General features: G+C 38.8%; 1 protein-coding gene across 3 annotated transcripts in view; it reads left to right on the top strand.

The window, feature by feature from the left end:
• LOC115752507 overlaps window positions 1-16,709 on the top strand; it is a 50,168-nt gene that overhangs the window by 16,630 nt on the left and 16,829 nt on the right. For all 3 annotated transcript variants that reach the window (XM_048283122.1, XM_048283123.1, XM_048283124.1), the window contains 9 exons: window positions 1,876-1,971; window positions 2,103-2,204; window positions 8,315-8,373; window positions 8,515-8,617; window positions 9,798-9,962; window positions 10,094-10,210; window positions 11,842-12,122; window positions 13,193-14,766; window positions 14,864-16,077. In XM_048283122.1, the coding sequence (XP_048139079.1) occupies window positions 1,876-1,971; window positions 2,103-2,204; window positions 8,315-8,373; window positions 8,515-8,617; window positions 9,798-9,962; window positions 10,094-10,210; window positions 11,842-12,122; window positions 13,193-14,766; window positions 14,864-16,077 (3,711 nt within the window). The remainder of the gene's footprint in view (window positions 1-1,875; window positions 1,972-2,102; window positions 2,205-8,314; window positions 8,374-8,514; window positions 8,618-9,797; window positions 9,963-10,093; window positions 10,211-11,841; window positions 12,123-13,192; window positions 14,767-14,863; window positions 16,078-16,709) is intronic.

Here is a 16,709-nt window from a genome sequence, read left to right as displayed (position 1 = left end):
ATTATAGAGAGGAGATTGGAGGCAACCAAGAATCTTGCCGTATAAGAGTAGTTTGATCGAGAATCAATAAAATCCCTTTGGACTTTTTTTTGGGGAAAAAAGGGTTTTGGGGGGGGTGGTTGTAGGGTATAGAATTTCTATGAGATTCCAATTAAGCTCGGTGCAGAGTGGCTCGGGACGCTGAGGACTAAAATTATCTTTCTTGGAGAGTATAATCATTGAGAAATATGTAACAGACCATTTTGGCTGGGTAAAAAATATTGGTAAAATTAGACTGTCTAATTCCAGCTCCAATCCTGCTTTAATGGCTATTGAGTGTTTGCTCCTGTGAGTCATGTGAAGTTAGCTCCATGCAGTGCGGGTATGAGGGATAGTCTCAGTGTCAGCCTGAGACATTTGCCATCATGCGGTGCTTGTGGCTTCAATATTAAGAGATCCATGAATTAAATCATAGTGAGCTGTCTTCTTCTCTGAAAGTCAAGTCTATAGGAATGCTTTAAAGGCTTATTCTCTATCTTCTACTGTAGCCAGACTTTATCATTCTATATGTTTCCTCTGTTACACCATGCTTAGCATTCTTATGGTCAAAGTAAACTAAACATTGTTGCTGAAGAACTTGGTAACAGTGGCGTGGCATACTAGCATGAGTGATTTTTTACTTTTTGGAATTGTATTGCGAACATTATCTGAACTAAATAAATAAATTTCAAATTATAAAACCGTACCCTGATAGATTTTTAGTTTATGTTCTTTTTGAATTGCAAAACCTGACTTTTGTTCTCATGTGAAATTGAGGCTTATACAACAACAGCGACAATGACAACAACATTGAAGCCTTATCCCAAATGAATCCTTTCATGTCATTGGGCATGATTTTAACTCGGATTTTTCGTAAGACAATGTTTTTGAATCTGAGCTAGAATGGCTGGTTCAACCAGTTAGGCTGGGAACCGGACCACGGTCTGCTCCTGCTTACTCAATTACTGGGGCTGAAGAAGAACTGGTCAAAGCCAGTATTGACCTGGTTTACCCTGGCAACCAGTGAGCACATCACTAGTTTGACCAATCTTTGTGTAACAAATTTAGAGAGAGTGCAATGAGTGTCTTGGCTGTCTAAACTTTAGGAGGACTATAACGAGGAGGACAACAGACCCACTCACAATCTACTAAGAAGGAAAGTAGCTTGATATTGGTTCGAATCCAATTTGTGAGGCACATCAAATTTGAGTTCTGGTTCTGGGGTAAGCCTTTCCTTTCGGCGGAGCTAAATGCTTTTATTGCTTCTCTGCTAAGTAAGGCTAGTAGCATAGTGGCATGGACTCCTTTGAGTAGACGGTTGAGATAAATCCCAAAAAATTCATCAATAAATGACGAACCCCATGTTGAAGTTTCCCATTGTGTGGCGCGGGTCATCTCATGTTGGGTTGGATGGGTAAGATTAATATCAGCGTATAGTTACACTAGTAAACTGTGAAACTAATTAACCCTACACCGTGGTTGAACCTGTTCTACCGCAAACTGTAAACTAGACTGGTTCTTTCTGGTTTTGAAAACAATCTGTAATATGAAGGTATTCCTTATCCTTTTGTATTGTCTCCTCCTTGCCATTTTAGGTCTTTTTTTGGCTCTTTCTATGCGGATTCTTTATCTCATGTCTATTTAGATTGCAATCCATTTCTTTTTGTGCCGACATGTCATTGTTTTTGCTGATGCATCAATTGAGCTGTTTTTTCCATGCAAGTAAGATTTGTGAACTGCCCAACGGTATAGTAGACCATATGGCAAGTTTCTTCTGGTACAGCTTAATGCATATTCTTCATGCTCTCATCTAGAGGGATTAATAGCCTTCATTCGCATCTTCCGACATTACTGCAGGTTCTTCTTGGGGAAAGCTTGCAGGATCCTGACAATCCTTCCTGTAAGATACAAGTGGACATTTCTCCAAGACAAGAACTTGCATTGTCAATAGAGGTACGGCCTGTTGTTTCAGTTCTCCATGTGGAGAGTACCTTTTATGCTAGTCACCAGTTGTTTAGCTATTGTTTCTAGACTCAAGTCTGAGTTATTCACTTAAGTAATTTCTCTGTTGCTTCTCTGGTTAGGTTGCAATTCAGCCCCTCACAGTGGTGATTGATACTGGCTTTTTCCTTGACTGCATCGAGTTTCTTGATATACTGGAGTCTTTTGAGTTTCAGCGTGAGCGGGTAAGTTCTAGTCTTTGTTTGCACTGCTTTTGTTTTGCTAAATGCTGTTAATGTCTTGCCTTATTCCTCTATGACAGTGCTCAATAGATATGTTCCCTTGTTTAATATGCATTGCTTAATGTCTTAGATTAGATGTTTCTTTTTTTATTCATTCTGTGCATATGGCATGCGCAAATTTCTCAAGCAGGCTGTACATTTTCCCCAGACCTACCAGAGCAAGTACTGGATCTCTCTCTCTCTCTCACATGCTCACACACACCCTCGCCCTTGTTTAATATGCATTGCTTAATGTCTTAGGTTAGATGTTTCTTTTTTTTATTCATTCTGTGCACATGGTATGCAAATTTCTCAAGCAGGCAGTACATTTTCCCCAGACCTACCAGAGCAAGTACCGGATCTCACACTGTGAGCAGCGCGCAGTGAGTAATTTCTTGTCCCCCAGATCAGCAGAAATGGCGATTGCCTCCCACGTTCTCTGCCACAATCATGGACCTGCCAAACCTTGCGGTCTTTCGCTTAAATCAACATCGTCACAGAGTCTGTCACTCCCTCCCCCCCTCCCCCGCCCCTTCATCGGCAATGGTATGCAAATTTCAAGCAGGCAGTACATTTTCCCCAGACCACAGACAAGTACCGATCTCACACGGAGCAGCGCAGTAGTAATTTCTGTCCCCCAGATCAGCAGAAATGGCGATTGCCTCCCACGTTCTCTGCCACAATCATGGACCTGCCAAACCTTGCGGTCTTTCGCTTAAATCAACATCGTCACAGAGTCTGTCACTCCCTCCTCCCCCCGCCCCCTTCTCTCCAACAGCACACACATAGGAATTGAGCCACCCACATGCACTCACCATATCTGTCTCGTGGATCATTGCATCACCCTCTATCAAAATTGAGAGTTGAGTGGAACACCTGTTAGGTTGGAGCTCTCTATCTCTATCTCTGTCTCCCTCTCTCTCTCTTGATCTGATTCACCTTTCATCCAGCCAGCATAATCACGCGAGCTAATATTTGAATTTTGGTGAAGAGTAAAAAGTTGTATTGTATTCAGTAAAGAAGAATTTATACATTAAATAAGCCCCAAGAGTCCTAAAGAATAATTTACCCTTTTTTCTCCTCTAACATTCCCCCTCAAGCTGGAGCATAGATATTAATCATGCCCAGCTTGTTACAAATATATTCTACCCTCCCATTACCCAAAGGGTTAGTAAAAATGTCTGCAAGTTGTTCACCACTTCGAATGTGACTGGGAAGAATCATTCCACTCTGTAGCTTCTCTCGAATAATGACAATCAACCTCAATAAGTTTGTTCTCTCATGAAACACGGGGTTGGAAGCTATATGCACTGCAGCCTTATAATCTCACCATAGAGGCATAGGGACTAAAGTTTAAAAGCCTAACTCAGTCAATAAGTGCTGAATCCACACTAATTCACATGTCACTTGTGCCATGGCTCTATATTCTAATTCAGCATTGGAACGGGCAACAACATTCTGCTTCTTACTCTTCTGTGACACCAGATTTCCACCAACCAAGTTACAATAGCCAGTAGTTGATATCCTATCATATGGAGACCCTGCCCAATCAGCGTCAGATAATCCTTCAACTCTGTTATGACCATGGTTTTGGTACACAATTCCTTTTCCCGGAGTCTTCTTCAAGTACCTTAAAATTTGAATGACCACATCCCAGTGAGATGTACGAGGGGAAGATAGAAACTGGCTTATCACAATGACTGGAAAAGCAATGTCTGGTCGAGTAACTGTGAGATAATTCAGTTTGCCTACCAATTTTCTATATCTCTCAGGATTATCAAAAAGCTCTCCTTCCTTAGCAACCAGTTTAAATCCTTGTTCCATGGGTGAGTCAAGAGGCTTTGATCCCAGGATACCTGTTTCAGTGAGTAAATCCAGGACATATTTTTGCTGTGAGACAACAATACCTTTCTGTGACTGTGCTACTTCAATTCCTAAGAAATACTTCAATTTTCCTAATTCCTTTATCTGAAACTGCTTCTGAAGGTAAATCTTTAGTTTAGCTATACCAACTAAATCATCTCTCGTGATAACAATATCATCCAGATGTACAATCAATAACAGCTTGTCTTTCCCTGACAGTCTATAAAAGAAAGAGTGATCATTGTGACATCTTGACAGTCCAAAAGAAGTACATCTTCAGAAAATCTTCCAAACCACGCCTGTGGAGACTGCTTTACATGCAAAGGAAGTTGTATTGTATTATTCAGTAAAGAGGAATTTATACATTAAATAAGCCCCAAGAGTCCTAAAGACTAATTTACCCTTTATACCTCTAACAGTATCGATTCATTAATCAAATAAGAGTCCAAAAGGATTAGCATTCTTGTTTGATTTGAATTAGTAGTCTTTCTTTTAGAATTTAATTCACATTGGAATTTTAAGTGTCCCTTACGTATTCCTTAGGATTTATTTCCTTTAGCTGTTTTGCTATATGAATCAATTTCTTGTTTAGAGGTTTTGCTATTTCAACCAGGGGTAGAATTTTTGAACAGTCTATATATGTGGTTGTGTTTTTTTTCTCAACAGAGTTGAAGAGCAATTCAATCTCAGTGAATCTTTGCTTTGGAATTGTCTGGTGCAATTCTTTTGTTAAAAAGGATGCTTAAGAAACACTAGATGTGATGCCTAAATAAAACGACTCATTGTCATTTATCATTTGTTCGGATTCTCTTCAAGTTCTCTATTAACGGGGCTCACTACTTAGAACTCGTTCTCCTACGTTAACCTTGGATTAGAAACAAGTTCATGGATTTGTCATTTGTGATGAGGGACAATACATGCCTCATGATAATTTTTGATTGGCTGAGATAATCAAAGACTGTAGGTATTTGCGTTAATTAACAAAGAAACTTCGTGTCTTTATCGATCATCGGTCATTTCATAAATTATGACAGTAGAGATTCTTGTATGAGTGTTTTATTTTGTTCTTACCAGCTCATCCTATTATGAGGAAAGTATATTCGCCTCTTTCATGTTCATTTCACGTATTTTTCCTTTTATTGTCCTTGGAGAATGATTGAGCAGCTTCTTATACATCTACTGAATTTTCGCTATTCCTTTATCTTATCTTTGCCGATCTGGAGAGAACGGAATGAGAGAGCCTTTGTAGGAGTGAAATCTTGTGGTTTTGTAATTTGTCTCAGGGTTTTGCTATGAAGGGAAATTACATGTGGACGTAAATGTATTGATTAGCATTGTATGTTCTGTCTTGTAAATGAGCTCTCCATCTGTAGTTCTTTGGGTTCTTTTACTGCCATCTCCAATTCACTGATAATGCTGACAAAAAACTACATATAAGATTTTAGAATCTCTGGTCGCTGTTCTGTAAAATCACATGCTATTATGGAAGTCATAAGGAGATTCGCTAACTATCTCATATGGTACTGACATCCAGCTTGATAACTCTGCTTTAGTGCATATTCCTCGAACCTTGTCACAGAGTTAATGCTTAATAAATGACCAGCAGGGAATGGGCCCATTGCAGGTCCGGTTCTTCTGTTTAGAATGTTTAGGTTGTAAAATGGTTTAAGCCAAATTTGACCTCGTCAAACCAATGAACTGGTCAATGCTTTTTGCTGCACGAAGAAATCGAAATCCTATTAGAAGCTGCTGACAGGTGAAATGGGTGCATAAGGATACTGAACTCAGCTTAGAAGGAAATCATGAAATTGGAAGTATACAACTTACTCGGCTACCCAGGCTGAGAATTTGTTTATATATATATCACGAGCTTTAAAAACCTAACTACTTGTGTAAGCTGGATTCAAATTTTAAATTGTTCTCTTATGGGTTGCAATTAGTAAGTACCTGGAATGAGAGGCAGCTGTGGCAAGGGAGGGGACACTGCCCCTATAGAAAACAGCTTCAGGTAGAAGCCACCCATACACAAAAGTATGCATAAAAGACTATTTCTGACATTCCCAACATATCTAGATGTATGAAATTGAACTTCCTGCTATACCAAAAGTGAAGAATGTACAACCAATTATCCCTTGAAGTATCCTAAGAAGATTCAAATCCTTGTAATGCCCTCTTCTTCTCTCTCTCTCTCTCTCTCTCTCTCTCTCTCTCTCTAAATGGGCCAAAACACAAGAAGCGGAATCATCTTACGATCTGTTCCTTTCTATTGAAGTATTATCTCACATCGCTTGACAATGGATCCGAGATGCTCTTTATATTCATATGGTTTGCCTCCACCTATTCGCTTAAGCTTTTGGGTTGAACTTTCTAATATGGTATTAGAGCCAGTGTTATTGCTTTCGCTAATGCGCGTGGTCAAAATTCCACGTGAATGTGTGTAGTCAAAATTTCGCGTGCCACTTGTAATCTAGCTTGCACGTGAGAGGGGGTGTTGAAGTATTATCCCGGATCACTCAACAACGGGTTGTAAATGCTTTTTTTTATATTCATGTAGTCTCCCTCCACCCATTAGCTTAAGCTTTTTAGTTGGCCCTTCTAACACTTTCCGACGCATGAACTGAAGTTCCTCTCCAAGCCCAAAATACATGTCGCATTGTGCCTGAGGTCACCTAATTTACTCCTAAAATTGCAAAAATTGTAGTCCAAATCTCTCTGGTCCAGCTACATTTTTAAAGTAAATGATTCACTCTTTAAGTCTTGCACAAAAAATACCTATTAGCTAGTATTTTTCCACTCTGATTAACCAAAGTAAAAATACGTGTCCAAGCAGCTTCCCAGGCAAAAGAGGGAACCTTCAATGTAACCTTTACTTACCAAATAGATTCCACGGGAAGAGTGTGCTCTGCTATATTTGCTTCTGAGCGGGGAAAAATATTGGAATAATAGGATTTGACCGAAAAATTCCAGAGGTACAACAATTCCCCGTAGCCTATCATCCTCACTCATATCTAGCATCGTTCAATACTTCTTTAGTAGTAACCCTCAAGACTTCACTAATCCTTTTGATATTTATCTGGATCCATCGCAAAGCTTCCTCATCAGACCACTACATTGCAAAAGCATCCCCCAACTTGAGAAAGTGTAGGGTTATGTAGGATCGCGAGACTTCTTTCCCACTCTAGATTTCAGAATCTGAAGAAAAGGTGTCAGCGTTGCAAAATCTTCTTCATCAGATATCTTTTGGCTAAGAACATGCTCAACAGGCACATCACTTCTATTAATAGACACATAGGCATTAACAGCAGCAACGAAGAGAATTCCATGGTTTTGCCCAAATCAAGGAAACAAGTTTGTCCCATCTTTAGGTTTATTACTAAATAGGATGTCCCACTAGACAGCTACCGTGACTCCTCCTGTTTTACGTTTGCATTCACCTCCTCAGAGAACTTTGAAACATCACACCTGGGCATACTAGGTTTTTCCTTCTCAAGCAATATTTTAGCAAAGCTTTGGTTTGGCTGAACCTCCCATTCAAACAAAGCCACAATTTGGGCAATTTCCAGAAAGACGAAGTCCAGTGGGGTCGAACTTCCCAACAACGAAGAAGTTTTGGTGGCTCTTGCAGTAATTTGTCTCAAGTCACTCCTGGGAGCATAACCTGTCCTAACTTAAGGAGATCATGTAAATTTACACCACCCTTTAGCACCGTAGGCATCTGGAAACAGAATTGTCCTAGATCCACCCTAGTCAATCTTAGAAGAAAGCAGCGTTCGACCATTGAAATTTTGTCTCGAACAAGAGAACCCTATCTCCATTTCGGAACTTCCTTATCCAGGGCCTCCTTCCTCCTTGTTACCACGAGAATTGATGCAAGGAGTCAAGAGATATTAGTACAAATAATCCAACACTCATTAGGGATAGTTCTCGCTCTGTCATAAATATAGATTATTCATGCTAATTAAAAGGGTGCTCTATTAGTGCATTCAGGTTATATAATCAATTTCGGTTAAAAAGGATAATTAATGTGTTTTTCCAGTTGTCGATCCTTGTGACATAGTTTTATACATATGCAGCTGCCTAACAATTTATTTGGAGATGGCCATTGTTTTATTGAGTTTTTTCCTGTTCCAAGTTTTTTGTTCCAACAAATGCAAATATTTTCATAACGGAATGGTATTGTAAACCATGAAGGCATTAATTTTCTGGTGCAGGTACTCTCTTCACTAGATGGCATTGAAGATGACAGAGCTCGAATACTTTCTAAAGCTGAGTGAGTTCTCTATAGCATTTGACTTGTGATATTTTGTCTTTTCAGAGGAATTCTTGATGTCAGCTGTAACAGGAATTGGTCCAAAAACCATTTGAATGTACGTCATAAGTTTGTTTTATTGATTTGTCTTTATTTTTGCAGATATGTTTTGTCTAGTCAAAGAAAAGTGTCATGGAATGTCAATATCATTGATTTCATCTTAAAGATGCCGTGGACTGGTGCAGACTCAGAACCACACGAAATGGTTAGTCTTGATATGAAACATAGAACATGATGGTCATGACCAGGCACTGCACTTCATTGATCATCTCTCTGTCAGCTCCATTTGGTGCTCGTCTGTTTGTTCTTTTCCTTGTATGCTGTGGTTTTAGATTCACTCTTTAACTTCTTTACATGTTAGTGCTCTTAGATGTGTTAAAATACAAGATATTAATGGCATGAGTCAGAAAGTTCAATTTGAAAGTGTAAGCTATTAGCTAGATCAATGATGAACCTGTGAGTAATTGCTGTGGGAATTCTTTAAGGGAGGTACTGTCATGCTGTCCTGATCCTTGAACTGAAGCTCTGATAGTATGTTGAATAACCATTTTTCTCAAAAGTTTAAGCTGAGGAAATGGGTCCGCAGTGATTGTTATGCCTATATCTTAGCAGTATTCAACAACTAATAGAACTTCTTTTTGCAAGTCATTATTGATTGTGCAATTTATCTTTTTCCTAACTGGCACCGGTGTCAAACCCCTTACGTCCTGATATAAGACCCTCACCCCCCGATTGCTATCCGCTGTTACTGAGAAATCCTTACTTCATTGGTGATCTCAATCGCCAAATCTGCTGTTTGAAACAATCTGCAAAGCCAAGGTATAACAACCTGAGTAGAGATTGCCAGAGATCTACACTCGTCATCTATGGCCATCTGGACACAAGCGCTTCAGTTGCGCTTGCACAAGGAGAGGAAGAGAAAAAAGAGGGGGGGAGGGGGGAAGATACTTCTTAGAACTTCCAGATTATTTATTTTGATCGTCAAAATGTTCCTGTGCAGAATTAGTGATTTCATTTGGCATTTGGTGTTACCATCTTCGTTCAGCATAATTAAGTGATCTGCGTATTGGGTGACTCTGCAACTATTCATCAGGGCTATTGCGTGGTGTTTATTGGAGCAGTTTATTACTATCATAGGATGCTTGAAATATATGAAGACATTTGTGAAAATATTTAACAGAATTAATTGTGTTTTCCTTTGTGGGTCTTTTGTTTTCTGCTTAAACGAGAATGTGCATGTAATTTCGTTTTCCTTTAAATATGAAGACCTTTTACTTCTGTCCATTGTAGTTTGGCATCTTCATTGAGTGTGCTTACATGGTTGTTAAGCATGGAATTGAATCTGACTTGTCTTTTGTTTATTTTTTCTCGCCATGATTATTCAGTCATTGAAGGTCAGAGCCTTTCTTATTAAATCAAAGTGCTTTTTGGATGAAGACCAGACTTATGCACCTAAGGGCATGTCATCTTCTCTTCCAAAATATGACTTCTTGGAGCTCCAATCTCCAGATCTGTGTGATCATTTTGAGGTCAAGATGGACGATTGTGAGGTCTGTCTTCAGCACCTTTTGGATGCCCTTAGCATTTTCTTTTGCTGTTTCTTAATCAAAAGAAAGAACATCTCATTTTCCTACTGGAATTTAAGCATTAAGATTAACATAATAAATGTTCACTGTTTCAGGTGAAACTAATCTCGTCTTCTCATTCCAAACCACTCACAGTTTTAGAGAATTTCTCGGCTTCTAATTTCCTGGCATCCTGTGCCATTATGGATAAACTGATATCAAAAAGACTGGAGGTAATCCTCTTCTAATCTGTGTGCATGCTTTTCACAAATGAAAGCTTGTGTTTTTGAAGTGCCTTTTGGTATGTAGGTGGGTAGGTGAGATTAGTGCTTGTGTGTGATTCTGCGTACATGCATCTGTGCGTGTAGCTCACTTAATCAGTACTCTTGTGTGCTTTTGCCGATGAATGTCTTAGTTGCAAGGTCTGTTTCACAGTTTGCGGAGAGGCTAGGGTTCTTGACATCAAGATTTGTAGAACATTAGAACTGCGACTTACTATCAACAGTCGAATGTTAAGGAATGGCACTGCGATCCTCAATTATGCAGTTTTGTCAATGTTAAGAAACTGCGGCAAGAACTTAGCTATCTAACTTGCAAAATGAGGGTAGGTGCTTTGTTCTTCCATAGCCAAATTACCACTTTGCAGCCAACTCCAGAGCTATATCTCTTTCCCACTGAAGGTCCTAGAGGAATCCCCCAAACGGAAAAGAGAAAGAGAATAAATGAATTAGCTTAGTTAACCAGAAAGACTAGTTTCACATATCAATCCTTCATTTGATGGAAGTAGTCTGTAGAATGAGAACACAAACAAATCAGGTAACATGACAAGTAGCTCTAAGACACTGTCAGTGTAAAGAAAAGAGAGCATTCTAACTCAATTGAAATCATATACATAATATAGTAATTCTCAACGTTTGATGTCTTTCCATCGGTTGAAACAAAATGTCATTGAAGTGGCACTAAGGGGGTTGCTAGTCCTCAAACAAAAATCAGAGAAGTATCAGGTAGGTCTAAGAAATGTACTACCTCCAACCATCTATGTGTTTAGAAATTTTTTTTTATGGTGATCTTTAATGCTCGCCTGATGTCTTTCTTCTCCTTCAGTAACTCTCATGTTCCTCTCCATCCACACTGGAAAAAACCAGAGAGTTGTATGACAGATCTCTTTCTTCGCATCCAATAAAACAGGCTTTGCTCAAAATGGTTTTCACTGAAGTGGTTGAATGAGTAGAAGTTTCCTGGAGCCTATTAAGCTGCTAGCAACATGATGTTAAACAAGGCAGATGTACCTGCACAATGGACACGGTTGGTTATTGATGGAAGAATAACTTGTACTTAGTATTTAAAGGCGAAAAAAGGGAACCTCCCCGAAAAATCATCCCAAACCTTCGGTAAACTGTAATTTCCCAATTGATAGGCATAAGATATGCTTCGTGCCTACTTTTTGCTGTCACTTATTGGGTTCTGTCTCCTTGGAGTTTCAATGCAAAGTGCACATTAAAAATTCTGTGAGACAAAGGGAAAGGAAAAGCAAATCCCAAAGTACCTGTTCTTTCATTTCCCATATAAAGCCTCAGTGTGTTCTACGTTAAAGAGTTCTGCCAGGAAATCGCTGGCCTTATGTTTCAGAAGTCAAGCTTTCATATTTTTTCATTTGGCTCATCACCACTGACAGTAGAAAGATCGCTGAATACCTATGTCCTTATAGGTATATAAGTGTAATTTGCACCTTTGAAGCTTATCATCAGTTTATGTGCGTGGTTGTCAGAGACATGTTACAGTTTTTCTTTCGGGTCCTCATAGATATTATTCATTTATTCTCCTCTGATTATAAAATGACATTCTTCTCTATTGTATATTTCAGGTTCGTATGACTATCTCCAGGTTTGATGCACATTTTTCACCTTCTCTGTACCTTGCAGCAATAGAACTGGTTGAATATGTAAATAGTGTACATCGTCAGTATGAACTTTCACCAGTCAGAAGCCTCAGTCCATATTCCAACAAATTGAACAATATGAAAAGTTTAATCTTTGGTTTCTCAATTGCTGCAAATTTGAAGGAAATCACTCTACATGTCGACCTTGAGAATGAAGGGGAGAACAACTCCGCATGCACTCTCTCTCTGATTGAATTAAATATCAGGTAGTGGTTTATGCGTAGAAGTTAAGTTTCTTTAGTGGGCTTTATATGCATGTCTTACTTTTGATCATTAATAATTGGATGCTAGAAACTAATATTTTTGCTTAGGTTATCAGTATTCAGGCGTATATTTTGAGTGTTGCTTGATTGTTATTGTGTTTTCTCTTCTTTCATGTGCCCTTTTTGGTTCATTCCTTTAGTATTTTGTTTCATTTTTTTGGGGGGCCATACTGTACCTTATTTCTTTATAGTAACTTTGTTCATCACTTCTGGAATTAAATCTTTGACTCTTCTCATGTGTTGGCTGATGCCAAGGACAGTTCTTCACCTGTTTCATTTCTGGAAGCTAGTCAATGAATCTCATCCTCATAAGAGAAGTGGAGTGCTGCCACTATGTCTTGTGATGTCCATTGCGTGAGGAAAAAAAGATTGTTACAAGGATTTCAATGTCCATCTTATGTTTTTGTATCTTTCACGCACCTTTGATGGCCTCGTTCTGAGCTCTCCACACATAGAGTGCTTTTTCTTATTGGTTTTTACTTTCTTTTTTTTTTTACTTGTGTGCCAGAACAGCCTTTCTATTGTTAAAGCTTGTTTCTTTACTTGGAAAAAGTTTCATTCTAAATAAACAGGTTCACCCCCCTTGATGCCTCTTCCATGAATTGTGTTGCTTTATACACTTCTTGGAGAATACAATCTGTAGAATTGGTTTATCTGGAATTTTCCCCAAAATAAGGGTGTATGGAAGAAATAGGTGTAGGGAGTCTGTGCATAGCTTTTCCAAATATTATCATAAGTAATTGCTTTCATCTCATAGTTCTCTTTTTTACGGCTATAGTTGATTGAAAGAAAAGAATTAGAGGCAATGTACTTCCGAGTTATTAACGGTGATGTGGAATTAGATACTCCTTGTAGCGTGGCTATGTTCTCTGTTTTGTTCTGATTAGACACAAGAAGAGAACCGTCAAGAATCTCATAAAATTGAGAATGTTATTTGATTGTTATGATGGCTAGATTTTTTTTTTTTTTGTTTCTTAGGAAACTTAAGTTCATGCAATGCCTATTTTCAACAGGTATGATTATACAGAGCTTCTGAAGTGCTGGATTTGTGCGAAGGCTGTGAACATCATTATTTATTCTTTGAGGGATGGAAGAAAAAGCCATACTGTCTGCTCATTTGGCAGTATGTCTGCTACCGGCGCTACTTGTCAACAGGGTTTCGGTATTGGGGCCGGCAACATGGACAAAATCGACAGAACAGTCAAGTCTGCTGATATTTGTTTTTCTTTAGATTATGAAGCTTCGAGAAAGGAAACCGCTGGTTTCCATAATTTTTTCATAAGCTTGAATAATGGCGATCTGCATTGTCACCCTTACATATTTGCTATGATGGAAGAATTTTTTGACAGACTAGCTGGCTATGGTATGTCTGATAACACTGAAATCTCTTCTCCCCTCATTGAAGATGAAAGAGTTTCAATAGCTCTACCTGGTTCGGGGAGTCAAAGGTTCGGTTTTTCGAACTTCATTGAAGCTGGATGCCTTGATCATGCAAGCATTATGTTAAGTCACTTTCCATTTGTCACTGTCCGTCCTTCTGGTGATCTGAGTAGCATTGAGAATTCTCTTCTCTATGATGTTGCTGATTGGAGGAACAATTTCTCTATAAGAACTAGAAAATCAAGAAATCCGAAGTCCATACCAAGAAAGAGATCCAAGATTTGTCTTACATCATCATTGAAGTCCTTGTTTGGTCTGGATGCTCGTTCTCTTCCTTCTGAATCCTCTACCAATCAGTTTGTCCTTAATTTGAACCTCTGTGGTGTTAAAGTGCATTTTCATGATTCCTCATGCATTGTTGGGACGGTTTCGCTGCCTACAGTTGACTCAGCAGTTGTCCTCTCTGAAGATTCCATGGATATCTTGTGTTCAGCTGAGGAATTAGTTGTCTCATCATCATGGTGGAGTCAAAGGTTCAATGAATTTTTGTGGGGTCCCTCTTCTGAGAATCATTCTCCTGTTTTAAACGTGCGTGTGAAGAAAGGAAACACTCATTTAAGTTCCCAAGTTGAAGTGAGCATCGGCATTCAGCATGTGTGCTGCATTCTACCTCCTGAATATTTGGCCATATTAATTGGTTACTTTTCATTGCCTGAGTGGACTTCATATTCAAGTAAGCAGCGCAATATTGAAAATAGTAGCATCCAGTGTGCAGCAAGTGAGAGTACAGTTGTGTATAAGTTTGAGATATTGGACTCCATAGTAATTTTAATTGAGAAAGAGAGAGGCTCTCGATTTCTAAAACTTGAAATACCACAGTTTTACTGTAATTTTGTGGAAGGAAGATCTGTGAATTGTTTATTGAAGGACCTTCCTTCTGAATGTTTGGTCCCAGAGCACAAAATCTCGAAGGAAAGTCACTGTTTAAATATATTTGGACGGCAGTTATCGCTTTCAGTTCTGTTATGTAAGGATGATAGAGATTGTAGGCTAAGCGTAGATGAAAGTGGTCAGAAAGGTATTCACACCTTGATCAAGACACTCAATGCCGATGTATGGCTGAGAATACCGCGGAAGAATGTTTCGACTTCTGATGCTTCTGTGTGCATCATGGGGAAGATATATGTATGTGAACTTATGGCTGATGGTAAGCTGGTTCTATCTTTAAATGAACTGTCTTTAGGTCTCCTGAATTTGGCATATCACTCTCTTTTACTAATGGTTTTTACCTTCTATGTGAACAGACAATTTTCTTGTTCATGGATTCGATGCACTGTTGGATGTCATAAATCAATTGTCTTCAGTCCAAGATGAGTCTGAACTTTTCACTTCAGATGTACTGCAGTTTCTTCAGTCAAGGAGATCCATAAACAAATATAACACTTCCTTACGTGTGGTCCCAAGCATGCTCTTAACTGAAGTTGTACTCTCTATTGACTCATTATCAACAAAGTTGGTTCACTCAACGAAAGATTCAATCCTTTCGGAGCCAGTGGCTAGGGCTGAGATGCAGTTTAAGTGCTCTGCATCATTGAGAAATGAGACAGCTGAACTCTTGAACTTTAGCTTCTCTTCAGTGGTCTTGTACTCTTTACGTAGTCATGCAATCTTAGCAAGATGTACTGGCCCTCATTCAGCTTCATCAGTTCTTGGCATTACTTACTCGAGATTTGATCAGGTCAAAGATGAGCTATCTATTTTTCTTCCTTCTCTTGATATTTGGTTGGAGCTGTTGGAGTGGATGAAGGTTGTTGACATGATCAGATCTATTATTGGAGAAATGACTGATGCTGAGCATCGGGAAGCATCATTAGCAAATGCAGATGATGGTCCTCGTGTTGTTGAGAATACAGTGCTCATAGTTCCTGGAAGTCCACCAAATTTGGCTTCTTCTGATTGTGTTTTATCAGATAATATCAAGGACACATCGTTCCTGATTGTGAAATTAGAAAACATCGGTGTTGCACTTCATTTTCCCATTGATGTGTGCAATTTCTGCTGCAAGTTTGGGAAATTTGAATGCAGACCTGCTGAGGATCATAATATGTTGTCTTCCGTGTTGGGTAAGAAACAATGCAAATTCGCTGTGCTTACTATCAAAAGTAAATGCACTGAATTGGGCATTAGTGAGAGGAGTTCCAACTTGAGATCCTTTGTGGAAAATATAAGCTTGAACATTGAGATAATGGAAGATGGTGACCTTCACTCGTCCCCATTTGTCCAAATTTTTAAGATGAGTCTTAAGACTGAAATTTATAGTGGCGAAACTGATAATGGACATGTCTCTGTAGATATTCAGTGTGACCATATAGATCTGGTGCTTTCACATCAAGTATTCTACTTTTGGCATGATGTTGCTCTAAGTATTCCTGAAGGAGAATCTTCTCAGTTTGCAATAGGTTGTGTTGAGTGTAAGGTCCATGTGCGGAAGGTATCTCTACTGCTGACTGATGGAAGGGTATGTTGAGAAATCTGAACTTGTATCTACTGTCTGTTTCCTTGGCACAACTATTGTAGGTTTGATGACTGTCGTGGGTATGATGAATGATTCTATTTTTGTACCGAATCTGTCTAGCAATCCATTCCCCTCTATATGCTTGCCAAGGAGAAACTAATCGATGATGGCCTCAGATACATATTTACTGAAAATGTCATTCAGTTGGAGGCATCAAAATTAGCATGGGAAAAGAGGAATCTGCAACCAGTTAAAGGGATTACAATCTGGAGAAGCAACAATGCCATTGGAAGGAAGATTGGATTTGTCTTCTAGAGTACATTAAAGATGTGTAAACCTTAACAGTAAAAATCAGATGCATTTGCAAGTATCTGCATAATCTGGCTTAGTGGCATAATGAGATCTGTTGAATAAGATACGTGATCTTTTGTAATACATATGTGTTCTAAAAGTTTCACTTGCCAATAGGATCTGATGAAGCTTCATGTCTGGCTATGCTTGATTGTTGCCTTATAATACTGCAATTATTGGTGTGGATGTTATTGCCTTATTTTGCATTTATCCATAAGGAAAAGTTTAAGATAATTTTTTGTGCATTATGAATCTTTTTTAATTGTTTTCTCATTATAGTTAAT

Source organism: Rhodamnia argentea, chromosome 7 (assembly GCF_020921035.1).
Source record: "Rhodamnia argentea isolate NSW1041297 chromosome 7, ASM2092103v1, whole genome shotgun sequence".
In the NCBI taxonomy this organism is placed as follows: Eukaryota; Viridiplantae; Streptophyta; class Magnoliopsida; order Myrtales; family Myrtaceae; genus Rhodamnia; species Rhodamnia argentea.
The sequence above is the reverse complement of the archived record's forward strand: the minus strand, read 5'-3'. Positions and strand labels throughout refer to the sequence as shown.